Here is a 26,882-nt window from a genome sequence, read left to right as displayed (position 1 = left end):
GACAAGATATTCTAAGTTATTGCAAGAACTTTTGAGCGATGTTAAGTCATGTGATTCCTAAGAAAGTAATTACTTAACTTGGCACATTAAAATAACAGGCAAACATTGCAATTACAGGAAGGTCAAATTATGGCTTACCACCTAATATGTAGGATTTTGTTGATTGTTGGCTTTGTAAATTGTATGTAGGGTTTCCAACAGTAGTAGTTTATAAAATACGGATTACAAAACATCAGAAAATGGCTTAAGATGAAAGCTTATGTTAAGTATACCCAATATCTGCAAACCATGTAACAAAACAAATTTAATCCAAGTGTTCTTGTCCCACTTGACAGACTTTTGTAGTTGTATTTCTTGCATGGAAGACCTTGCAGACTTCAGCTGTACCATATTCACCTAAAGACAAAGTTTCAGTCTCCAGAATACTGCACATCCTTGCCCCTCCTTAGAAACACGACTACATATTTAACATGCACAAGGAGAAATGGGTGTTAAAGAAAGCTGCCCGATTGAAACCAAAACCTGCCTTAAGTTCACCTGAAAAGTCAATTTTGCCCCTAAAAACAAAAACTCCAGACTCATTCAAGTTTTTATGTTCCTTTATTTATCGTTTACAATTTTTGTAGTTTATTCTTTATTGTCAATCCTTTTGGCAAACATTAGTGCTCACTGTGTTCTGTACAGTCCGGTCCCACAACGTAGGCTTAAATTGGTTGGGAAAAGAGGAATGAGGCAAAAGCAAGGTGGGGTCTGAGGCTTTTACAATTTGTCCAGGTAGTTGTCCAAGGCTGGGACACCTTCCTTGAGACCCTTACGTTTGCGTGTCTCGGTGACGACAATACCGGGCTTGCTTGCAGCGTCTAATGGATCTCCAGGGAGGATCTGCCAATGGTCGAACACGCACTGTGGGAAGGCCTGGCCACCAGTGTTGGAACGAAGGTCAGCTGTGAAACCTGGGAACAGACAGAGCAAAGTATGTTTGAATACAAAACAGGGAGTAGGGTAGCAAGAAGGGATAGTCCATATCCATTTGTGCATATGGATAACATTAATTTTCCCTATTTGTCAATAGCTCAGGGCCTTAAATATCAGATGTTGGCTGAAATGAAGGCACTAAAAAAGGATGGAGCCGTCAGATAAATGTACAGCTTACACAAGTTTAAAAAAAATAAATAAAAAAAAATACACGTTTGCCCACTACTCGTACAAATCCAGTGCAATGAACTACCGTAATTCTTTTACAGCTGCTCATTTTAAATAACATACACATACGAACATTAGTGGACCACTTTCTGTCTTCAGGCTCAAGTTACCACACTTTAGTCATTCCACCACAATTACATGTTGGTTAAAAAACAGAAGTGTTAGATTAGTTTTGAAACACGTACTTTTACAGCCAACTACTTCAATGCACAGAGTCAGCTCATGTTCCTGGTAGTCTAACATCTGCTGTTAAAACTATCGCCTCACTTTAGGTAGCTAGGTACTTGTTGCCCTAAGAGATATTGGGTTTCACACACATTACGTCTTTAATAATTTCTGCTGGTTCCTGTAAGGATTACAAACTTAAGACCAACTCTGACAATCCAACTGAAGACACACCCTGCCACAAAGGCAGGCATGTCATGTCTAGTTTATATTATTTCTGCTGGGAGCGTATGATGTCAGCAAAAAAGTGCAGAACTGAAAATATCTGCACTTAACTGAAGGAGAGTGAGGACTGTAAACTTGACTCCAGAACAGTGAGTCATAATGAAATGGGCACTGTGTGCACAACTGCAGTCTGATAATGAAATTCCAACAGCCATTTTGTGGCCAACCCTCCAGTCAAACTATCATGACTTAATCTCCATTTCAGATAAATGTTATAGTTGACCACAGTCAACAGTCATAAACTGCAGCCACAGAGAACAAGACAAACAACTATGAAGCAGACAAGACTGGCTGCTCAGCTCAGAATATCCCATGTTAAGACTTACCAAATGACTCCATGACAGGCAGGTAGGCCTTGGTGACACGCATGGGTGTTCCCATAACACTGATTTCCTCAAACACATGACCACGCCTCCTGGTCAACACACCATAGATACCACCCACAGCAACTGCAGGACACTGCAAAGGAAACAGGTGATTAGAGTCATACAAACGCTGAAGTATGACAAACTGGATCAAGTTTAAAAGTAAAAGATTATGCATGAGGCTGAACACATTTGATGACCAGATAACAAAATGAGATGTCCAGTGACACTTACCTGGATCTCCACCAGGTAGACTGGCTCCATCATTTTGGGCTCAGCTGTGAGTTCGCATGCGTACAGGACTCTACGTGCTGTTGGAATAATCTGACCACCACCACGGTGAATAGCATCTGTATGCAGGGTCACATCGTGGACGTCGAAGCGAATGGCGCGCATGTTCTCTTCACAGAGGACACCCTAAAGACAAAATTCAAACACCAATTGTTAATCATGTATTTCCACTGGTGACAGTAGAACGCACAATGACAGATTTTAGAATAATCATTTAGAGTGTAATAAAATAAAGTGAATTATTGCATACTACAGCTTACTCACCTCCTTGACTGCCCACTGGAAGCCAGCCACAACGCTATCCTTGATCTCATTAAGGTACTGCACTCCCTTGGTAACATCCACCAACATGTTGGGGCCAGTTCCATCAGGTCCGAAGCACCAGATCTTTCTGGCCTCACCGACATCCCACTCATACTTCTCGGCGAGGTAGCGGGCACGGGCCTTGAGCTCCTGGCGAGCGGACACGTCACCCTTCTCGATGTCCTCTGCCAAGCCATCTTCCAGGGGACGGGCCTTCATGAACAGACGGTTGTGCTTGTTGGGTGACTTTGACAGGCACGTAACGGTGGACTCGATGGAAACAGTCTCTCTGTAGGACACCACTGGATCAGATTTCTACAATGAAAGTAAAGTTTTAGTGGACAATCGCAAAATCATGTTTAAATCCTTACAATTTGATTTCCATGACTCTTATGCAAAGCACATTACTACAAATGAAGTTTTACTTCAAGAGGCCTACTCAAATATTGCTTTTAATCACCTTGAGTGGAATGCAAGCGTGATCCTCCTCCAGATCCTTCAGACAAATCTCCAGATGTAGCTCTCCAGCACCAGCAACGATATGTTCTCCAGACTCCTCAATGATACACTGCACCATAGGATCAGACTTGGACAGACGCTTCAAACCCTCCACCAGTTTGGGAAGGTCAGCAGGGTTTTTGGCCTCCACAGCAACTCTCACCACAGGGCTGACACTGAACTTCATAACTCTCATGTTATGTGCATGCTCAAAAGTGGTGATGGTTCCAGTTTTGACAAGGAACTGGTCCACTCCAACCAGGCCAACGATGTTACCACATGGCACATCCTCAATGGGCTCAACATAACGGCCCATCATCAAAATGGTCCTGGGAAAGAGCAATGGGCAAGGTTAGATTATTAGACAATGTGACTAACTGAATTCACACCAGATGCATAAAACCAAGACCAACAGGGAGATGTTGAAACAAACCTCTGAATTGGCTTCAAGTAGAGGTCATCCTTCTTTCCAGGGACATAGTTTGGTCCCATGATGCGTACTTTCAGGCCAGTGGAGACACTGCCAGAGAACACACGACCAAATGCATAGAAGCGACCCTTGTCACTAGTGGGCACCATCTTGGAGATGTACACCATCAAGGGAGCCTTGGGGTCGCAGTTCTTGATACCTGATTATATAAAAAAAAAAAAAAAAACAATCAGTTTGAGTCCAAGAACAAGCACTACAAATCCCAGTTACTGAAATTATGCATGTACTGTGTAAGTTTAAGCTTTAGTCCTGTGCATAAGCAGAGCAAGACTAAAATAAGCTTCATACCCATGGCAGCCTCATCATCTCCAGGTCCTTCATAGAGGAGCTCGCAGCGGTACTTCTGGGCGGTGACGGGGGAAGGCAGGTGGATGGTGATCATCTGAAGAAGAGCTTCTCCAGCAGGCAGCCAGCGGCGCATCACAGCCTTCAGGAGAGGCTTGCCCTCCTTGTCACGGTCCTCAACATCCAACTTGATTTCTAGCTTCTGGATGAGCTTGGCAGTTTCCTCCTTCTTGAAGTTCATGATGGCATCGAACACCTAAAGGGAAGTTATTTCGAATTAGTAGACTGCAATTTAGCACAAGTCAAAAGGTGATAATAAAACACCGTTTCTGTGTCCTGCTCAGACAGAAGGTTATCATCACTGCGTACTCAGGTCAAAGTGAAGAATGTTTAAGTCATCACTTGCAGGCACAAAATAATGTAAGCAAAATAAGATTTAATGACAGAACTGCCCAATTACAATATGTACTTCTTTGAAGAATGCTGCCTTGTTTTCTAATGTACTGTACCGCAACAATTTGAATAATCAAGTCTTGTTACCTTGAAGATGGGGTCCAAGATGAGGGCAACAAAGGTACGGGGGTGCTTGGTGCCGTCAGCTCCATTAGGTGTCTTGAGGAACTTTCCATTAGCAGCATCGAAGTACCTAGAGTAATACATTAAGTGTTAAGATTTACAAAATACAAACCGAACAACCACTACATAGATAACTGAAACAAATCTGTGCAAGTGAAAAAGTGCCCATTCCTTTAGTGTGAGTCAAAGACACATCCCTCTGCTACCAAACCATGTTCCACAATCACATGTGCTTTGTTTTAGAAACTCACCTAGGACCCCACAGCTTCTTCATCATGTCTTCCACCTTCTTGCAGTGCTCAGCTGCTGACAGTTGGGCATTGCCCTTGGCAGCAAACTTGGCTGCATACATCTCAGCAAACTGCTTCAGGGTGAAAGCCCAGCCATGGAGTCCAGAACCAAAGCCAACAGTACCAATGACTGGATCAACCTAGGAGAATTGATGACACCACATCAGGACATTAGTGCATTTTTGAAGATTCTGCAATAAAATTTGATTTAGTTATGACAATTGTACCCCAAGTGTATTTGTTTCAAATCTTGTTCCCATATGTAAATCAGAAAAACACTCATATGTCTCAGTTCTGAAATTTACTTTCCCAGAGCAATTTAGAATCACAAGTGTGAAAAAGGACTAGTTTACCAGTGAATCAATTTAACTGCCCATATTTGCAACAAAGCTTTTAAAAAATAAAAGCCCAGACCCACAAGCAGATTTGATTTTTCAAAAATACACAAAAGAAACTGTCGCCTTTTAGTATCTTCAGACTGAGTGGCGCAATCCATAAAGGAGGAGTCCAAAGACTGGTTTTATAGCAGACAGAAAAACAGGTCGACTCAACAAAAGCGATAGCTCAATTTCATCAAGTGTCCCAGTGAGAGTGAACCAGCACACATAATAGCATGACCTCCCTTAAGTGGAATGATGTGAACTTCGTGGTGCATCATTTTAAAATTTCTGCTATGTAATCAGTTCATAGACAATGATTTCAGTCAGAAATACACCGTTTAAGAAGGTTTGAGTCACAGATGAACACACAACAAAAAAAATGTGTCAATACGCACAGTATCGCACAAAGAGGTACATCAGCTACCATACCCTGACTACTGTATGCATGTCATGTGAGCTGTTGCACTGCAGATAAAAAGGGTCAGAGCCACTCACCATAAGGTTGCCCATTGGTCCATTTTCATCTTCTCCATAAGTCGAAATGATGACATTGACTGACTCAACAATACGCTGGAAGGTCTGGTAAAGATCTTCAGGTTCAAGCTGCAATTCCAGCAAGGCACGGTCCATCTTGTTCATCATCAGGACTGGCTTGATGCGCTCACCAATGGCCTGACGGAGCACAGTCTCAGTCTGCACACACACACCTGGCAGGGATAACAATGACAATTCAATCCACTGGAAAGTATTTTTACCTGGTAAATCAGTATCTACAGTTTTCCTGTAGCATATGTATATTTAATGCAAGCAAACTCCTTGTAACAGTAACAAACTGACACTTTTACATGATTGTGAACCAGATTTGAACAGTCCAATCAAGACCACGTCCTTACCAGACACACAGTCCACCACAACCAGGGCTCCGTCAGTGACACGGAGAGCAGCAGTCACTTCAGAGGAGAAGTCGACGTGCCCAGGTGAGTCAATCAGGTTGATCAAGAAGCCACAGCCATCCTTTGACTGCTTAATGAAGGCCATGTCATTTTCACCCAGCTCATAAAAGAGGGAGATGGCGCTGCAAAGGGAGGAAATAACTTGTCAGATTACAAATGTAACAACTTCAATAATCACTAAAATATAAATTACAAGTGAACAGCAGAACTGTAGAGAAAGTTATTTTGATTTTCTAAACAAACCACATGGTTGCAAAATTCTTAGCCATGTTAATGGCGTAATCATGATGTATGACTCAACATTGTAAACAGTGCCACATTCGCCTGCGTAGCTGTCAAACTTGCTGGACAGAAATGGCGTAGCTGCTCTACGTATTAACATGCCTAGACACATGACTCAGCAGGCACTGCTTCGGAAAAAAACATATGCCCACAGCATCCTTAGTGTTGATCACCTGCTTGCAGACGTCAGCGTAAACATGGGACACTTACGTAGACTTGATGGTGATACAACGTTCCTGTTCATCTTTTCGTGTGTCCGTGAAACGGGTCTCTCCAGCACGGGCTGAGGCAATGATGCCGGCCTTCGACACAAGCGAGTCTGTCAGGGTTGACTTTCCATGGTCCACGTGCGCAATCACAGACATGTTACGGATGTTGGCCTTCTTGTCCATGATGGCACGGATCTGGTCGACGGTAAAGTTCACCTAATGGGGGCAAAAAAACAGATTAGAATATTCCACCCCAAAAAACAAAAAGTATAAAGAGTGGCAAACAAATAATCTGTACTGACACATTTTGTTTATTGTAGCCTCTAACTGCATCCACTGCATATCGGCAATTGCTGCTGCTGACTCAACATAACCCGGCACTTCCACCCAGGCCGTCATCACCACAGCTGTGACGTTTGCCTAATCTACATATACCGGACTTTTTTTTTTTGTTTGGCCGGTTCACTGCGTAATACCCACATACGCAGTGAATAACAGTGCTATATCTTGACAATATAAACAAGAAGCTATCAGCAAAAATGGCTTCAGCCGGGCAACACCCGGCATAATACGTCGGCACGAATAGGCCACGTGTACAGACTTTGACACCGTGCTAAATGCTAATGTTGGCGCCGGCGGGCCTGGAAAGCGAAATGCCGGCAGGCAACTCCCTCAACCCCGTTACAACTCCAAAACATGCTTTAAAAGACACCCAGATAACATTTAAAAAGGGGGGACTTGTCCTAATACAGCTGTGGTCATGTGGATATTGGCGGAAATTGTTTTTAGTTAGCGAACAACGCAACACTGCGGCGTCACCCAACGTTAGCCATTTAAACCTTTACGAGAGGCAACCGAGATGTAGCCACACAAAAACTCATTTTAACTCAAGTAAAAGCAAAAACCAGGCAAAGCGGGTCACTGAGTTTTCTACAGTCTCCGCAAAGATAGCGGCACAGGTGACAGGAATGGCTGCCATTTTGATCAAAGCACAATCCACCGAGCTGACATGTCAGCGGCGATCATCCGCTAAAATACTCGTGACTAAACATTAATACACACACGGGAGGACGTCCCGTGTGCCCCGTCGTTCGTTAGCAGCTCGGAGAGACGTGATAAACTCACCATTTTGACGGATGGTTTCGGATTCGCTTAGTGGCGAAAAGAGACAGGAAATTTTACGCTGCCCACCTCACGAGGGCATAGGCAGGGAAGAGGCCGCTGACGTCAGAAAGCAGGGCTTTATAAGACGTGCGTCACAGCCCCGTGCGTCCTTACGTACGCAGCGTGACGCTCATACCCATGTGGCTTCTTCTTGCAGCTTTTCAGACCCTGTTGCGTATCATTTATTATTTTAAATATCACTAAATCTAAACATCTAATGTACGTTTAACCAACACATTAATCTTCTCTGTTCTTGCCTGTAGTTTACTTATATCCTGGAGGTTTATTTATTCTTTTTTTTAATAGATACATTTGACTGAAATGCAAATAATATGATAATAATAATGTATGTTTATGTTTGTTTTTTTGTTTGTGTATTTGGTTGTTTATGATTTGAAGGTTTTTATTCACACATACACAGGGTGGGGGGAAAAAAAGTGTGACGATTTGGAAAGTAATTGTTAAACGTAATCATTTTTTGACACAATAAAGTATTAAAAAAAAAAAGAAAGAAATGCAAATACTAAAACAAACTAAGTGCAATGAGCTGTTTGCATTACATAAAAAAAAGATACATTTTATTTACATTGTTGATTTGTGAAACTTAATAGAGGAATGACATAAACACTACTACTACATAAACGCTAAAGTTTCACCCAGCCTTTGGTGCTGAACTAACTTTGAATTTCCAACCGCAGTGAAATGCCAGAGGTTATGTTAGGTTGCATTAAACAAGATGGCTTACTTGCCCTACTTAACCTGCTCAGAGTGTTTTGTCCTCACATGTCAAGACTCTGCTTTTTCCCCCCCTTCCTCTTCCTCTCCACTAGGTGGCTGTAGCACTAAATCTAACAATAACCCTGCAGTTCATTCTGGAGATCACAGCCGAATAAATGCTATGCAAGTCCTTTTGATGGTCTTTATTCAAAGTTTGTTTGTGTATATATCAGGTATGCATGTTAAGTATGGATTTGTCCCATCAGGTGCAGCTGGCCCACTGCAAAATGCCTCAATCCAGTTTAAAGTGTAGATAAATTTGTCTTCTCACTTAATTGTTGGTAGTTAGATCTCAGCTCTAAATGTAAAACTGGCATGTGTTACATTCAAAGTTGTGACTGCACAGCAATGATGCCACACACAGAACTCCCTCCGAGTCCATTTAGTCCAGTACTATGCTTAAGTTCAGTTTTGAGGTGCCTTTACTTGGAGTATATCCATTTTATACTACTTTATACTGGTACTCCACTACATCTGAGAGACAAACTACCGTGTACTTCAAGTTTATTATATAAATGCTAATACTTCTGTGCTTGGGTTGCATGGTGGTTAGCACTGTCACCTCACAGCAAGAAGGTTTGAACCTCCATTTTCTAAGTTGCATGTTGTCTGTGTGGGTTCTCTCTGGGCACTCTGGCTTCCTCCCACAGTCCAAAGACATTAATATATTGAGCAATCTTTGTTTTTGTTTGCTTACTGCACCTGCTCTGTAGTTAATCCCTGTATTTTAAGTTGTCCGTGGAAAAAGGGGTGAACAAAAGTAAAAATACTATGTGACTGTGTAAAATTAATTAATAATAATACATTAATATTGGCATAAAATTATCAAGGAATATATAAAAAAAACCTCTGCCCTAAATATGTCATGTCATATGAGGAAGCTGGCAGTGGATCAAAATGTGGGTGAACACATTATTTAAATGTAAGAAACAGTCGTCAACCTCTATGCTGAGGATGAAAAAATGCAAAGAACAGTAGATTTTCTTGCATTGGCGGGAGATTCCTCTGTATTTGTTTTTTCACTTCATATTACCTGGATTATTACCTGATTTCCCCAGCAGATGGTACTCCAGCTTCACTTCCATAAACTTCCAGCACACCAGACCCATGAAACAGTAGTTTCCAACCTGGAGTCCAGGCCCCCTGTAAGGCAGCGATCAAAGATCAACTTGAGGTCAAAATTAGTTTTGCACATCAGGTTAAACAAAATCAGAATGACAGACTTACTGGATAATTAATATATAATATTTAAAAACATATTCGACTCCTTCATCAGCCACACCTCTGTGACCTGCACTCTCGATCGGTTCATCAGGTCAGCTTTCCTGCAGTAGGAGAATCACTATTTTGTGAAGGAAACAACGTGTCTGAGAAATGTGAAAGTGCCAGTGACTCAGCAGCAAAAAAAAAAAAAGAAGAAGCTACAGTTATATCTTGAGAGGTAGCTAATGACAGCATGAAGCCAAGCAAAAAGAAATGACATCAGGAAATAGAAACATCACACTTGACATTCCCTCTCTGGTCAGAGGTATGCAGGCCCAAGGTAGCCATTAGTTTATGGATGAATAGGATGACACAGAGTAAAAAAAATGTATTGATTTTTATTCATACTATTAGAGCTAAATGCCATAAATAAAAGTAATACTCAACTATTGAAATTTAGCCTTTACTGAATGAAGCAATGATAATGTTGAGCTCTCAGAGATTTTCAGGCCACAATGTCAGCATTACTTTTCTTCATGGGCTCTTTCAATGTGAAATAATTCATTCTAGGATAATTGCCCCATTAGTCACCAATGAAACTAACCTACATGCATACATTTGGTACCATACATTTATCTTCTTCCGTTCCATTTAATTGAACCCTTTTTTTCTCGAACTGTGTGGCTTTTAAGTACATATACAGAGACACAAAGAAGCAGTGGGAGAAACAACAAAATAAGCTGCGTCAAAGATAAGAGTTTCGTGGGAAGGGAAATCATCAAGGGCTGCAGTTCTGTTTTCCTTCAAAGGCCAGGTTTTTTTTAACTCTCAGTGGCAATGAACAAACAGAACGCAAATGATGAAATGAACACCAATGAAATATACTGTTTAATTATGTTACCAAATGTAATAAAATGGTGAATGCAGGATGTTCATTGTGTGCGTACACGTGCACCATATTTATCCTCATCTCTGTTCACGTGATAGACTGTCCATCATGTGATTAATTGTATGGGCATACTGGTGTCATAAGTGCTCTTTGAAAAGCATAAAATTATCTCATGATTCATATTCTGGGAGGAAACTAGAGGATGGGAGTTCGGGGGGCCAGAAGCATTAGCAACAGAGGTAGAAAGCCATTAGGTCTAAAGTGGACACAGATCCACCCGCATGCTTAATATCCACAGCAAAGCATAGCAAATTAAACAAATGTGACAGTATTAATTACCTGTGAGATCAGGACTGTGCAAAATGTTCTCATTTAATGCCATCGCACCTGATTTGCTTGTCTAGCGTTGTGCTGTAGCTCTCAGCGTGCTGTCATATTTGAAAACACTCACACAGAATGATTGACAGGGAGAAATGGCAGGCTGCTCTACTTGAGTAATTGACTATGGATTGAAATGACACCAAACTTTAGGGATGATGTGCTCTCTCCCACAACATCTATCCCTGGGAATGTATATTGTGGAAATTTGTTGTGCACACTTTAAGAGAAGTGCGTGTTCTGCTGGTACTGTGTGACAGAAAGAGACAGAAGTCTGACATACCGTATCCACATATTTCCTCCAGTCTGATCCTCAGAAAGGCATGCAGGCCTGAAGTCTGGCATGTCTGTGATTTATCCAGAGTCTCCCATTCTCTCTTTTGCTCTCTTGCCTTGATCCTTGCCCTCATTTACTCCTCATTTGAGAGCCAAAGCATCACATACATATATCAGTTTTTTTTAACAGCAAAACATATTCTATTTAGTTAGTTTACAGTCTCCTGAGAGTAGTGATAATAATACTGAACTTCTGTCTGAATGAATAACACTCTGTCACATCCCAGTACTCACATCACAACAGTTTTTAAAAGATGTTCTTGAGAGCCCCAGAATAAACTCACAACACATTTGTACTTTCTTGATCATAAATAAAAATCATAAATCACAGAGAGGGAACACAAGCATCCCGTCCCCTGGAGCCTCTTCAAGGTATCATCATGGCAAACAGCAAAAATGCGGCATAAATAATAAATGAAGCAAATAAACACACATTTGTCTTATCAAACAACAGGGTGTAACCTTAGGTTATCTAAGATTATATATGACTCCTTCAGACAGAATTGACTCTTTACAAAAACAACTCAAAAGTATAAATGTTAGCAAGTTTAATAATTGATAAGATCAGACCGAGAATCAACTTTATTTCCCAAGTATGCTGACACATAAAATTTGAGTTCAGTTTTCAGTAGCTCTCAACAAAACACATAGCCCCAATAAGTAATGCACAGGAGACATACTTAAAGACATGAAGCTGAACAAAGGCAGAAAAGCAAACATAAACATAACTCTTTTAACGGGGAGTTATGTGGTTTAGCATGTGTCTCTATAGGGGATATTGGACACTAGTGTCATAAAATTATGCTTATAGGTAAACAAAGCAAAGCAAAGAGAAATGTCCCCCTAGAAGACTTAAAAACATAATTACACATGCATACATTGCATTATTCTTCACAGTGAAGGTCAAACATCCAAGTGAGGTAACAGTATGCAAAACATATGTTTGAGTGGCGGGGGACTTGTTTACCATCTGCAGGTCATTCAGGGTCACAATCGAGATATATGCATCCAATTTTCTCCTGAAAACTACTACTACAGTTCTTCCTCGCAAGAGAAACAATGGCAAAATCATAAATGCACCAAAACAACATATTTTTATTTTTAAGTGATACCCTCTTCCAACCCTGTTCCAAACACAAGTCAACATTGTTCTTTTAAATCATGACGATCGTTCCATAATCTTTCCCATGTGTTTATTACTGTAAACATGATGATGATGTTATAACCTTAAAGGTAACCACAGTTTCAAATTTTGCTAGAACTCTCCCTCAAAGAGACAAGTGAGGGAACAACGACTATAAGAGTGAGGCTACGTCTTGTGTGATGCAGAGGGTCAGGGGATATGGGGACATTGACCTACTGCTCAGTGTAGCATGGACATCGATGTAGAGCTTGTAGTCAGACCTAACCAGCCATGACAAACTACTGTTGAACGGTCCCTTTGAAAGAATCACAAATCTTGATGTTTCCCTAAATCTAACAATGTTGTTTTTGTGCCTAAAAGTAAATTAAAGCTGAAAGTTAAGCCATAGTGTTGTTACATCATAGAACAGATTTATTTTTTTATTGTTTGGAAAGTATCCTGCTGTCAGATCAGAAACAGTGTCTTCATGTCATTCTTAAGGGCATGGACAAACATATTTTGTTGGTTAATTTGGAGGATGTGTTTATCAGCATTGGTGCTCCTTAAAAGACAGACGATATGCTATGAAAAGAGAGAGATGAAACTAAAACTATAGGCTGCAGAGAAAAGATGAAAACATTCTTTTGACCTAGAACCAGAAAGAAGGGCAAGGCAGAATATTTTTGAGTTCAGGTCATCACAGCTGTGTACAAGTAGCTTTTGGAAAGTAGCTTGAAGTCATCTAAAGGACAAGCTTTGCTGATCCTACTGTCCTTCAGATGCTGCTCCCTCAAGCATCTAATTTTGCACTGGGCAGGCGGCACATTCACAGTTCTGCAGGTGACCCATGTCAGCTGGGAAAGGCTCCAGCACTCCATGCACGAAAGATGCCATAGATGGATCATAGAGGAATGAATACATTTCTAATGATCAACGCTTCAGCATGAAAAAAGGGTATACAGCAATACTGGATACTGATAATACCTAAATGACAAAATAGTCTTTTGCTCCTTGACTGAGAGAAACAAACATGGAGCATCGGTAGGAGATGAAAACAATGCAATGTAAACTGTGCTCTCTTTTGTCAAAGTCAAACCTTTTGTATGTGAATCTTTCCACTCCAATCTCCCCCTTAAGATGTGTGAGCAATAAACCAGTGCAATCCCTGTTTGTCTGGAGAGGGCCGCCACAAGTGGATACTTGTTTTTAGCCATTTGAACAACTCTGCTCGTGTACTTCTGGAATGGACTATCTGACGGCACTTTGGAAAGATAATTGCATTTGTGTGTTTGTGTCGCGCCTGTACCTCCCATTTCAGAAAACAGTTCAATCACTCCATGTCGTCGTTTCCCTCACTACTCACTCGAGTTGTTTGTGCCTGTCACTAACTTATTCTGTATTAACTGAAATTATGATTGAGGGTCAGTGAGTGATGAGTGAATGAGTGGTCAACACTGAGGCAACTTTCAGCATTTAGTAGCAGTTCCCTCGAGTTTTACCAGCATGGAATGTAAAATTATCCATCCATGTGTGTTTTGACTGCAGTCATTTATGTAACTACTGTGGTGTGAAAATGTCTAGTTTAGACTGCAAAGCGACACTGCAGTCAGGAGCCCATGAAACTCAAAAAAGGCTGGAACTTGTGTAGCTCTAAATGAGTATAAAGTATACAGATCAAAACTGTACTTACTTTAAAATTGTGTGAGGCATGCCAATCATTTTTTTGATCTGTTCCAGGCTTCTGTAGAAACACTGTGGCCTCTGTGTAAGAGGACCGGTTCCAACTGTAGATATAAAAGGCTCATTATATTCATAGTTATGAATATAATTTTCCATTTCTGCCTTATTATGAAAACAGAGGCCCCCTATCTTACACACTGGACCTTTAAGAACTTACAATGGGATTTTTCACACCTTGCCAACCTAAAGTGGTAACACCACTGACAGTACAATGAATAGGCGGGCATATACGTGGCGTCACCCATAGGTTTGAAGCTGTAAATATTAATAATCTAGAAATCGACAAAGGCGTAAATCGGATTTAAGGAGGGCCGAATGACACCGGAGTGCTCAAACAAGCCATCTGTAATGGCACCTATCTGTCAATCAAAGTGGCCACACTGTTAATTATACATAACTTTAATATAATCTGACCAGGCGAGTTAAAAAAAAACATTCAGACTCAGTACAGTTGTCATAAACAGGAAAATTTGTTATAGAGACCAAAACCAGGCTGTAAACATGTTTATTTCTGCTGTGAACTTGGACATTTTAATAATGGGACATTTACATGTTTTGTAGCCAGCCTCAAGTGGCCATTCAAGGAACTGCATTTTTTGGCGCACTGGCACACAGCCAAAGGTTGCCGCTTGGGTAACACCTTGCTAAAGGCTTTATATAAACATTTTTATATTTCACATGAATACTAAATAGGGAAGGAGGTTAAAGTAAGGCGTTATCTCAAAGGTTTTCAAAGATTTTACAATGTATAATCTTGTATATTGCCTTGAAAGAAAGTGCTACTGATGATGCTAACAAGTAATTTTTGGTAGGTCAAAGCCACTGGGGGAAAAACAAAAAATGGATTTTTTTTTTTTTTTACATTTTAACTTTTTTTTTTAGTTTTCAATCTAAATTTATAAAGCTCCTAGTTGCTTTTAATGATTCATTTATTTTGGTTAGCATTGGGTTTTTTTTATATTTTCTACAGTAACTTCTGGAGCAGTGTGTAGCTGCAAGAGATGCAAGCCTCTCCCTCCTCACGTCAATATGATGGATCCCACTTAATGAAAGTCTTTTCACCAGCATGGGTGTTTTGGAAGATTGTTATTCTCTACACTTGTTACTGCAGCCTTGCCCCCAGTTAGGGTGTTACTATTTCAATCATTGTAATCTATTGTAATATAATAATAATAATTGTATTCAACTTAGAATCTCAGATGTGTTCATAATTTTGAATTTATGTTTCAACCATGTACACGAATCCTCTTTACAAATGTGTTTGTGTGTCTGTTTCCTTGGTGAAGTTTCCCAAGTGGATTGCTTGAACACGTGTTTTAGCACTGTCCAGCCTTCAGTCGCACTGAGAAGCCTTTATACGACAGCAGTGATCTGTCATGCTCCAATACCATTGCTCTTGAATCTCAAATAAAAAAGGCTGCTGCAGTAAAGACCAACTCTCTATTTTCTGTCTCACATTCCCTGAATAAAACTCTCTACTGTATGTGGCTGATGCAGCTAAATGATGTCGTTCAAAAAGGTTAATGAACCGTGTGTATTTATTTGGCTGATAGGTCTTTGCTGGGATTTGCTGCACAGATGGGGTCACAATAGGTGTCTAAGACTACATCTATTTGATATACGTGCAAACAAGAAACCAAATCAAATTTCTGAAGTGAACTTAAAGCCTCAATTTCAAAGCCTCAGTTTCTAAGCCAACACATATGATGAAATACTTTTGTCAGCTTTATGAATTACCTTACCTCAAGAAGCACTAAACATACATACAGGCATGACAACATGAAAGCTCTTCAGTCATTGAATGAGAAATGTAGTTCGTAGGGATCATGGCACAGAGTGAAAATCAAAGCTAGGTCTGTTTATTAAAAAATCATCTTGGTATTTAGCCACAAGCAGTAGTAGCAATACCACAACATATAAATACTCTGATACAAGTAAAGGTCCATCAAAAACATGCTTAAAACCAAAAATAAAAGTACTCATTATGCAGAATGGCTAATTTCAGAATAATCATTATATTATTGAACCATATTATTGATGCATTGATGCCCACTGCAAGCTTGGATTGGCTCCACCCTGATGAGGAAAAGTGTGTTTAAGGCTGGCGTTGGTCTAGTTGTCCAGTTCAGTATATTTTATACTAATATCTGAATCTGCAAATTAACTAGTTACTCTAGCTGTAAAATAAATGCAGAGCAGTAAAAAGTAATATAACCTTCAAGCAGATCAAAGAAATGCTAACCAAATATATTATTATACTGGTCACACTTCTCACTTAAAGGGAATCTGCAGTGCTAGTTGGAAATGCGCCCCTGCAGCTCTGCAAGGTGGTGTTTATTTCCACAACGAGGCTACACTTCTTCCACCTACAATCTTCCACTGGAGCTGTACATGGAATTGGACACTTGCGATTTTTACATGTTGCCTTAAAGGTCAATACCAGTCATTATCATTTTCTATCCATCGCTCCACCTCTGGAATTCATATAGCTTTATCTGTGCTTATCACAAATAACAAAAAAACTTTTATGCTTGTTTGTGCATACCAATCTCTCCTCTCTGCTCAGAAAGAAAATTACAGATAGTGTGAAGCTGTATGCTCAGAAATGAATTATTATGCTGTGTTACAGAAGCATAAATAAATAAAAGGGATAATGTTTTAGATTGTTTTGCATTTTCTCAGAACTAGTACTGTAATGTTATCTTATACACTGGCTTGATGGAGGGACCTGTCTGCTGTTTAACTGTTATTTTGTTTTTGTCTTTTCTGAACGTAGGCCCACATTTATAGACATATAGTTTGTTATCCTTTTTATACAGGTCTATATTTGATATTCTAGTCCTACAAGTGTGTCTTCACTAAATTCAGTGTTGAACTGAGCAGTATTTTATGGCATTTTACCTAAGGGTGGCACTCCAGCAACATTTAAAATGTTCAGTAATGGCTATGTGCCTGACTGGTACAAGGCAACTCCATTTAGGTAGATTTAGGCATTCCTCCAAAAGTCATGGTGGGTACCAGGCAATCAACATGATTGGCTGTCAAAGTCAGTACTTTCATGCAAATCTGGATCCACATGCGGGCTTTTAAAACATTTGGTGTATTTAAAATAACCAATCTAGAGGTTGTTCAGGATGTGCAGCCTTGGTGAAGGTATCAACTGTATTTTCTACTTTCAGCCAGTGCATTGTATCTCCTATCAAGGACATTTCCTCATGGGTAGAATCAAAACAACCATTTGGCTCCCTAAGACACAGGAACCAAGCAGTGAAACGATGTTTGATGTTATATATGTTGTTTGTAAGAATGCAGATGCTGTCATGACGATTGGCATGACAAATCAACTGAAATCCCGCTGTGGGATTTGACGAAAATCCAACATCACTTGGTGGTGAGATCAGGGTAGAGAAAAGAGACAGATCAAAGACAGGAGAGAAGAACAGAAAGAGAGATAAGGAGAGGAAGGGACAGAAGAAAAAGAGAAAAAAAGAGCATGGGCAGAAGGGAGAGGTGGGAGGATGTAACAACAGCCAGAACAAAGCTGTTATGCCATGCAGGTGCTACCAGTTGCGATAAGTGTGGTGAGGGAGAGGAGACCGCTGAGTGTGAAAGAAATGACAGCAGGTGGCAATGGCTGACATCTTGTACTTTATCACATCTCACTTTTTTTTTGTTCGTGGGCATTATGTGACTGAATGCAAACAAGCTTAAAAAGGCAATGACATTTTGATAACAAGCCCAAAAATCCCAAACCGACTAATGACCCATTTCTGGAAGGACACTCTAAGCTCTTTCAGAAAGGGACTTTACAAAAGCTTTATTCAATTTTGTTCACTTTTTGAAGTTACCTTTTCTTTGAATAAACATCGCACAGCTCCTGGTAGTGTGCCTTTGAAGCAGTCAGGTGAAGGGATGGCACTAAAACTCACATGAAGAGCATGATGTTCAGTTTTTTACGGGGGAGGTTACAGCTATATCACCTGATAGGGCCGTTTTATCAAGGAAGAGAAGTCATGAGTTTTGATCTTATTGTGTGGTTATGTCATCACAATGTAAACAATGCCAACAACAACAAAACAGCCAGCTAAGAGCCAGCATCATTGCCAGAAGGCAGCTTATTGCAGTGCTGCGGTTAACCATTCACACAGAACTGAAAGCTGCTGACATGCTGACTATACTGTAAGCCAGCTGTTGTCAACACTGAAAGGGGGTTTGAATTTATGCTATGCTGTGTCAGTTGATGGCAAATCTGCCACACCCAGCACATTTTAGTGACCTGATTTTCTAAAGGTCTTCATGCTTGTATTCACTGTGTATACTGAAATGAGCGTTGCGACTGTCATTGCTATTGCTCCTCATATTCAGTTCTGTTTTAGTTCTGCACTTTGTGTACCCTGGAGGGTTTTAATTTAATTGCCCTTTGGGGATTATTTGCATTGCTGGCTGCATGTTATTTATCATGTTGATATGTAGTCTAAGCTGTTGTGTTTTATCATCTCTGCAGGGAGCTTAGCCAAGCCTACATTGCCAAGCACACATTGCCAAGCGTAAAAATACATTGCCATTTCAATTTGCAATATCTGGTCTAATAAATTAGTTATTCCTGACTTGGAGAGCACTTCAGATTACACACTGTTTCCCAATATTAGCATATTTTTAAAAATATAGATCTGATGGTCCTCAAGCCAAGGGCACTGGCTGACTACTGCTTTGCCGTACAGAGAAGTTTTTATTTCCAAGTCATTCATCTTTTATGAGACTTCACATTCAGATGTGAAAATCAAACCTTTATTTACAAATTAAATGAATTTTTGGAATCATCAGGGATCCATACTGGCCGTGAAGAGATCTAAAGTCTGTTTGTATGGTAAAGTTCCAAAGTTCAGCTCAATATAATTTATACAATATACATTATTGAGGCCTAAGTAATAGAGTTAGACACAATCGTGGGTATCTTTATCATTTGTAGGTTTGTTATCAGCGTTTTGTCCCAACAACAAACTTGCATATGACCATCAGGATGTATGGTTGTAACACAAAAAGAGGATTTAGTACTAAAAAAACTATTCAATTTTTTTATAGAAGTTATTATTTTACTTTAGACCCTGCACCCTTGTTCCCCTTGTTCATATTCTTGGCTCTCTTTTATGCATTCAACATTAATAGAGCCAATTTGTTTGCCCAAACCCAACAGCGAAAATTAATGCAGTCATTTTGAGTTTATTAGTACTATTACATAAATCGTATTACTTGCTTCACATTAAGTGTTAGTAAATTTATATTAAAACTTTTTAATTCAAATGGATGGAAATTATCTATGTAATTGAAATGCACAAGTGCCTGAAATGTTTTTTTGAGTGTACAGGTCACAGACAATGTAGCTCTCAACCACAGTTAGAATATATGTTATCAAAGATCTGGATGCCAGTGTATAAACCAGAGGCTGTTTGAGCCTAAACTCAAACAACTGAACTCAAGTTCATCTTTAAAAGCACTCCAAAATGTTTTCACGAAGCGAGAAAGCATTGTGACTCCAGTATTTGTATCAAAGACTATCAGTGTGCTTTTACCAACGTGTAATGGTGAGGATGCAGTTTGCCATCTTGAATTATGGGCATTATTGCCCCCTCCGTTGCAATGATCTTTGACTCGATGTGTTATTTATTCTATTCATGCACTTCAGTTCATCTCATGTGGACTGTCTTTGTTGTTGTTCCTTTTAGATGTGTTAGTGTTAATGTTTCTCTCCTGAGACTGTCCTCGTTTGCCTTTGATAAGACTGCAGTATTTTTGTTCAGGGACCATTAAAAAGAGACAATTTTACAGTCCACTGACATGAATAAATGACGTGAAGTAAATCAGAGCTTGTTTTTGAACTACATCGTTGTGTCATGAACTATTGATTTTGAGTGAACATTTGTCATAAGGCAGATATTTTGAGAATATGTAGTGTGTATATAAAAATAAAAATAAATTGAATATAAATAATAGACTCAAAGTGTTATAAGATCAAGTCCAATGTCTAAGTTGTTTGCTTATTGCCATTATTAAAATGCTGCACTTGATTTTGCAAGACCAAGTATAATAACATTTCAAAATTTAATTAGAAATCAGATTCTAGGAAATATCGTAGAATTAATAAACAAAACATGCCAGCGTTTTAAAACGCAATTGGTGTGAGACCTACTTGAGCAGATTGGGTTGACTGAACACGAAAAACATTGCATACATAATACATAAAGCAGTCATGTTATTTTGACAGATAAGTCAATAAAATAATAATTTCTTATCGTGCATCATGCATGTATTTGAGATGTTGATTAATAACAAATTGATACAGCGAGAAAGCAGATAGAATCATCACAAAGCAGATAACAATTTTATCATTCTGCCTCGATGAAAATAAATTGATTTGCAGGCAGACAGCTGCAAGTAATTTTCTGTCTTTTTTTGGGGGGTGACTATATTGAAAACTAAGGATGGTAGAACTGAATTATTATCAGACCACCAATGTAAATTTATAGTCTTTTCTCTAATGACAACATGTTTGCATAGCTGCGTACAAATACAAATATAGGCTAGAGTTATTTTTTATTTTCAGACAGGTTGAAAAGCTGATTGTTGTTTTCTGTTTTCTGGGAATTTGTCTCACTGTTGTTATTGGTGTCACAATACATGTCAAATTTGTTATTGCACAGTGCATGTTTGACGTGTTTCTCCTGTGACAAGCTATGTGGCAACCAATTTTCAAAGACAAAGAAAAGTCCTCAATTTAGAGCAGATTCATTATTTTCTCAGTTAGCCGTTATACTTTCACTCACAGAATACTTGTATGGGAAGATTCACTTGTCAGAGCAAGAAACAACTGAACTTGGTGAAGATGAAGGTTTACGGTCACGTCAGATGTAGGGCCGGAAGTGTATAATGTATGTTATTTTCTCTCTTCCTTTGTCAGACTCTGATGCACTGTGTGAGTGAGGACCTCTGACCTTTCAGCTGAAATATTTGTGACTTGGTATTCTCTGAGTGTTGTTCTTTGTAATGATGTTCTTACATATCACAGTTGTGTGCTCATATTGTATTCTTAACCACTTCTTTCTCTTACTCTGAGCTGAATAAATCAAAGACAACAACGGAGTAACATTAGTTATTTATTCATTTCACTCATATTATTATATATTATTAATATAATTCTAGCCAAAATTTGGCCTGATGGTACGAGCTAACTACAAAATGGTATTTGGTGTAATCAAATTTGATGTCATCTCTATAGTTAAAATTGTTGTTGATTTTCCTTAGCATCTTTTTGCATCTTTAATTAATGGTAAATTTAATATGTAGGTATGAAATTGGGATATATTTAATTCAACAAGGATTTTGAAGCAGTAAATCTGAAGGCTAATATATATTTAATTACACAAATATATTTACTTCTGCCATTGATTATTTTATGCCAGACATGATGTGTATGAGTAAGTAGCATGAGTATTGACAGAATTCAACAAAATTTAGCTTTCAGTGGAGCAAAGTTATACTTTATACCACGCTCTAAGACAAAGTGTTTCTGATAAGTGCTTTGGAGCACTTTGAGTTCCCTTTGAGAGCGCTTTGAGGAACCTTTTATGTATTTTACTAATCTTTTTTTCTTTATAATTACTGAATTACTGGTTTTTCAAGTCACTCTGTGAAGCAGTGTGACGTGGTTTTGATAAAGAACAACAAAGGGGCAGTTTCAACACTAAATACCTTCTTTTTTTTTCTTTTTTTTAAACCTGCTTAAGTATGTATGGCTTGAACTAATGGCTGCTATAGGGCTGAACCTACTGACTAACTTGCAACTGTGGGTAGGAATTATTGTTGTAATGCCATTTCTAATTTTAAAGGGTGTTATTCGACAATGACTTTTTAGAGATATCAACTAGTAATGTGATAATAATTTACATAAAGTAATAAATAACTATACCACGTTACTTTTTAAAAGTAATTTACCTAATATTGCATTCAAAATTAAACATTTTTATTCAAATGACTATATATTGCATCTTGAATGAATTCAGGGACAAATATTACTTACACTAAATTCTTGGAAGAACGTAATAGATAAATATAAATGAATGTTTTATTGAAGAACAAATCAGTAAAAAGTTCCTTGTGAAACCAAAAAAGGTTAAAAAACTTTATTTTTTAAGGATGTAGTCGCCTAATCAAACTAATCATACTTCTCCCTGTCATCACACTTCGATGGTAAGCGAAAAGGGAAAGTGTCCCAGAAATTTCATAAAAATCAATTTGATTTTACTTTGTGGAATTTGAAGCAGCATTTATTTCTCGATTAAGGAGGCACAGCAAAACAAAGTAACGTGCCATAAAGATTAAAATAAGAGAACAATTAGGACTAAATCACTGAAGTGTGCCTATAAAGAGGCTTAGTCTCATGATCTCTCCTCCTGATTTATGTTCATATTCTAGCAGCAGCTTTCTTTTATTTCTTTAACTTTCATGGACTTTGTAGATATTTGATACTGAACTCCAGTTTTTCAGAACTGCAGCAATTTGTTCGCAAATCAGACTCAGATTAAACCCATAATTTTTCCTCATCTCCATTCCCGTGTAGTGCAGAATGTGCTGACAATATCTTTAGATTGATAAAGTGATTGCTGTTCCAGTGCTCATGCAGTACGTGGTTCTTTTATATAAGAAACCTCAAGGAGAAATCCACCCTTAATGTAGCATTATTTCAAAACACAGCGATTTATAATGCTGGGTTAATTTTGATGTTTTATTCCTTAGAGTAAATACAATACAATGAGGCAGCATGTTGAGAGAGTTCTAGTGAAACTACACAGGATTTTAAGAGCAAATCATTTTCAGACTATTCTAAAATACTCACTGGAAAAAATAGTTCTGTGTGTCATTCCCCAACGGCTCGGCTCCAGTGTCACCAACAATCACCAACAGTAGAAATCCATTGAGCAAGTACAAAAGATAACAGTGTCTCTATTTACAGTCGTCTTGCAGGCTGAAGGAAACTGGGTATGAAAACAAAGCGAGTACACAACAACAACGTTTCAATGCAAAAAACAAGTTATTTTGAAATATGTTTTATGCAACAAAAATAAGAATGTTTTCCTGTATGACTGTATGACTCTCTTTTGAAGCTGAGTTGCTCTGCAACAGAAAAGCCACTCAGTCCAATTGCATTTGATTTGGCCTCTATGAGACAGTTTCTGAGAGATATTCTCCTGTTTGATGTGGAGGGTTTCACTCCAGTGACTTTGACTAGCCACATTAGGATGGATGGCTTCTGTTACTGGCACCTGTGTTGCATTTGCCATATTGGTTGTGCAATGGACTGGTTAGTCAGTATTTCGAAAGCTCAAGCCATCAGAAGCATCACTGGTGTGCAAGTAGGGAATCAAGTTGACTTCCTGGTGGAAAATAATGACCTTTCTGTTCCTTTTTTCACAAACTGCTGGCATGTAGTTATACGGTGTACTTTATGTCCACAACCTGCCAACAGCTACATAAAGCCCTGTATCCAAAAAAAGACAAGAGAACATATATAGGATATATCCATGAGCTACCGGGAGAGAACAGCTGTTCAGACAAAAAATAATTTATTCTGACTTGTGCTACTCAAAGATCTAAAATACATCATATAATAAAAATATCATGCCAAAATAGGTCAGCAGTTTCTCTGCCAGGATATGAGGTTAAATCATATTAAATGCTGAAAAAGAAGAGAATATAAGTGTTGGAGGAAGTTTTTAAGCCTTCCAGAGACTGAGCTCAGTGACAACAGCATGAATATCTTTCCTCTTAGCTCGGTAAACAAACTCTGGGAGGTCAAGGAAGGTTTCCACGGTCCTCTCTATTTCATTTTTCATACATTTTACCCCAAAGAAGTCTGAAGTGAGAGCAGCATGTCTCATGAGGCAACACAGCTCAGGGCTAAAATGATGAATTGTTGGGTCTCTGTAAATAATATTATCAAGAGTACGGTCCAGACCTTCTCTGTATGGAAAGTGCTTACTTTTGTTATGATTTGGCACTATATAGATAAAACTGAACTGAACTGAACTGAAACAGCATCACTTGAAAAGTCATTCTTTGTGTGTTGTTTTTAGATGTAGGTTTAAGCCTGGAGTCTCGTCTTTGAATACGAGAGGAATAGTGTGACATTATGGAAAATACTCTTATTTGTCTTGTATTTTCCTCCATAATTCCTCCCGCTCAACTCTGTCCCCTAAAAAGAAAGGGAGAATCACACGCAGACTGCGAGTGGATCAATCCTGTCAGTAGGAATTAAGCGTAGTTTCTGTCTGACCTGAGCAAAAGTTCAGCAGGGGACTACCACATCTGGACAGCGCAAGGGCAGAGGATAAAGAAGGGAGTTATTCTGACAGACCAAACATTTTGGCCATGTCTATGATCTAAGGTTTTAATACTTAATATAATTGTTCCAACTGGATAGTAAACTGGGTTTACTAGAGCCTTTTGGCTGAAAAATAACTTGCTGCTGGAAACATGGTTGATGAGATTGTCGTGAACAGTAAAATCAGGGGCTGGTAAACCAAAACAATGAGCAAAAAGACACTAAAACACTGCAGGCAACAACAGAGTCAGGTAATATTTGTCTGGGTTTGTCACAACGAGCAACCCCATCTCACCATTCCACTTATTTACATTGTTAAAATATTGTTAGTGCTGCTTTAAAGCTTCAAATGAAAAACATTCAAAGAGCGAATCTGCTCTGTCCTCTACTTAAAAACTAGCTTTCACAGTTTAACTTGTAAGTTCAGTCCTTTTTCTCTTGGCCTCTCTTTTGTGGTTACAAACAAATTCTTCTTGGTCAGTATTTTCAGGGAAACCTGTGTTGTATTCATAAGGCAGTATCTGAGTGTGTGTGCAGAGGATAGCAGGAATTTAAATCATTATCATAGCCAGAGGGTTCAATTTTCACCCAGCCAGTCAGCCCCACACCTTCCTTGAGCTAAACACCAATTCTATAAGACACTTACCACAAACTCTAGATATCTATGAATAGCAAATAACATCCAATACAAGGCAGTACATGCATAGAAATTTGAATTTTTTCATGCCAGACACTCGAGGAAATGAAACCACTCAGATAATAGAACTTCTTCACACCAGGGTAAATTATAGACTTGATGCTGTTGTTGGCCATCATATCTCTATCTCCGTCACTCCTTCATTTTAATGATTCCATTATTCATAACAATCCCTTTGCATGTAGACGAAATAGTAATTTTTGGAGTGCTGGGGGAAAAAAGAAAAAAAGCAAGAAAATAGTCACAGAGAGGTTGACTTGCTGGACTGTCCTTGACACTATGACAGACATTGATTAAGTCTCCCCACTATAAGGGTATCAGTCAAACATGGCAGCACTCTTTATGATGTCAGCTTAAGTAGGCTTTTATCAACACCTTCTCTCAGTCACAGTCTTACAGTTTGTCGAAGAGCCGGCAGCTTAAATGTGAAAAGCCTAAATCAAATCAAAAAGATGTATTCAATATACAAGAACATCATTTTATACTTTGCCGAGATTTTTTTTTTTTGCATTTATGCTGACAAATGTCATTGCTGCCTTCCTTGTCTTTAGAGAGTGAATGAAGCACCATATTTATGTACGGGAGTTGCAGGGAGGTGGTTGCAGTTGAAAGGTTTTTTTTCTTTTTTGCTCGAGTGGACAGGTCTCATCGTGCTGTCACAGGCGAATTTGTGTCTAATCTCTTCTTTCCATTGACTTTGTAGGCAATCATTCTGTCTCTAAAAAAACACATTCTGTCAATAGAAGAAAGATATAAGCCTTTTCAAAGTCATGGCTTTCTCACTTGAAGATGATTATTCGGTATAAGAAACTAATGGATAATAACAAATGAGTCACGCTTTGTAGACACCTTAATGAATGAGAGCGACATGTGAAAAACCCCCTTGATTCTTCACTATAATTAAACAGGAGGAACCCTGTAGTGGAGTGTTAGATCACTTTACTTCTGGCAACATTTAAAATTCAGTTGTTAACTTATTAACATTTGCAGCGGCAGACTTAATGGCCCATTAAATTAGATTTTATCAAGTAGAAGTATTGTTTTAGCAAGAAGGTTTGCCACTTCAAAACCAAGAGACAACCAAGTTCACTTTGTGAAGGTGGATGGAGGTGTAAAATTTAAATTCTTCTCCTGTTTCACTGAAATGTCAGAAATACCTTTTCATTCTGAGGTCTCCACCTTTGAAGGATTGTTTTTTTTATTGAGTTGTAAACCTCTGTTTTTATTAATTATCTCATGTTATGAGAGAAGGAAAGACAGCAGCTTGCAGCTGATATGGCACTGACTCTGTTTTGACAAATAATAATGCAGAGCCTATACGCTATGAGACAAACACAAACAAAAGTCACCCTACCTATGATAAATATAATGAAAAGGAAGACAAATATGAAGAAGGTAAGCAATTCCTAAAATATGTTTTTCATTTTGCTGAAGGGAAAATTCATATTGCCTCTCACAAAATATCATATAGTGTCTTTCATTTTCAGCTGTTGCCAACCAGCACATGAATTTTACATTTTAAACACACTAGACTAGATAATTGAATCTTTTCATTACTAACCTTACAAACAGATCAAAATTGCTTTCTGTTTGTTGGGAGCTTTTTGTGTCTCAGTCTTAATGAT

The 26,882-nt window shown here is 38.8% G+C and overlaps 1 protein-coding gene and 1 non-coding gene across 2 annotated transcripts; both read right to left on the bottom strand.

Annotated features, from left to right (window-relative positions):
- Positions 1-581: 581 nt before the first annotated feature.
- On the bottom strand, positions 582-7,832 carry LOC104920700 (elongation factor 2). The gene is made up of 13 exons (XM_010733046.3): positions 7,701-7,832; positions 6,577-6,791; positions 6,025-6,206; positions 5,627-5,838; positions 4,713-4,891; positions 4,426-4,531; positions 3,889-4,141; positions 3,544-3,739; positions 3,073-3,439; positions 2,574-2,927; positions 2,253-2,435; positions 1,980-2,112; positions 582-953 (listed from the first exon to the last, which is right to left on the bottom strand). The coding sequence occupies exons 1-13, from the start codon at positions 7,701-7,703 to the stop codon at positions 760-762; spliced, it is 2,577 nt and encodes an 858-aa protein (XP_010731348.1). The 5' UTR covers positions 7,704-7,832; the 3' UTR covers positions 582-759.
- LOC113748057 (small nucleolar RNA SNORD37) lies at positions 4,224-4,291 on the bottom strand. Its single transcript, XR_003464096.1, has one exon. It is a non-coding gene; the product is annotated as a small nucleolar RNA SNORD37 (small nucleolar RNA).
- Positions 7,833-26,882: the final 19,050 nt, after the last annotated feature.

Source organism: Larimichthys crocea, chromosome XVII (assembly GCF_000972845.2).
Source record: "Larimichthys crocea isolate SSNF chromosome XVII, L_crocea_2.0, whole genome shotgun sequence".
NCBI lineage: Eukaryota > Metazoa > Chordata > Actinopteri > Sciaenidae > Larimichthys > Larimichthys crocea.
The sequence above is the reverse complement of the archived record's forward strand: the minus strand, read 5'-3'. Positions and strand labels throughout refer to the sequence as shown.

Bases quoted from the DNA above. Each gene is read 5' to 3' on its own strand.
- LOC104920700 (XM_010733046.3), bottom strand. The intron at 4,532-4,712 runs GTGAGTTTCTAA...GTATTACTCTAG, and splicing joins AAGAAGCTGTGGGGTCCTAG to GTACTTCGATGCTGCTAATG. The intron at 2,436-2,573 runs GTGAGTAAGCTG...TTTTGTCTTTAG, and splicing joins TCCAGTGGGCAGTCAAGGAG to GGTGTCCTCTGTGAAGAGAA.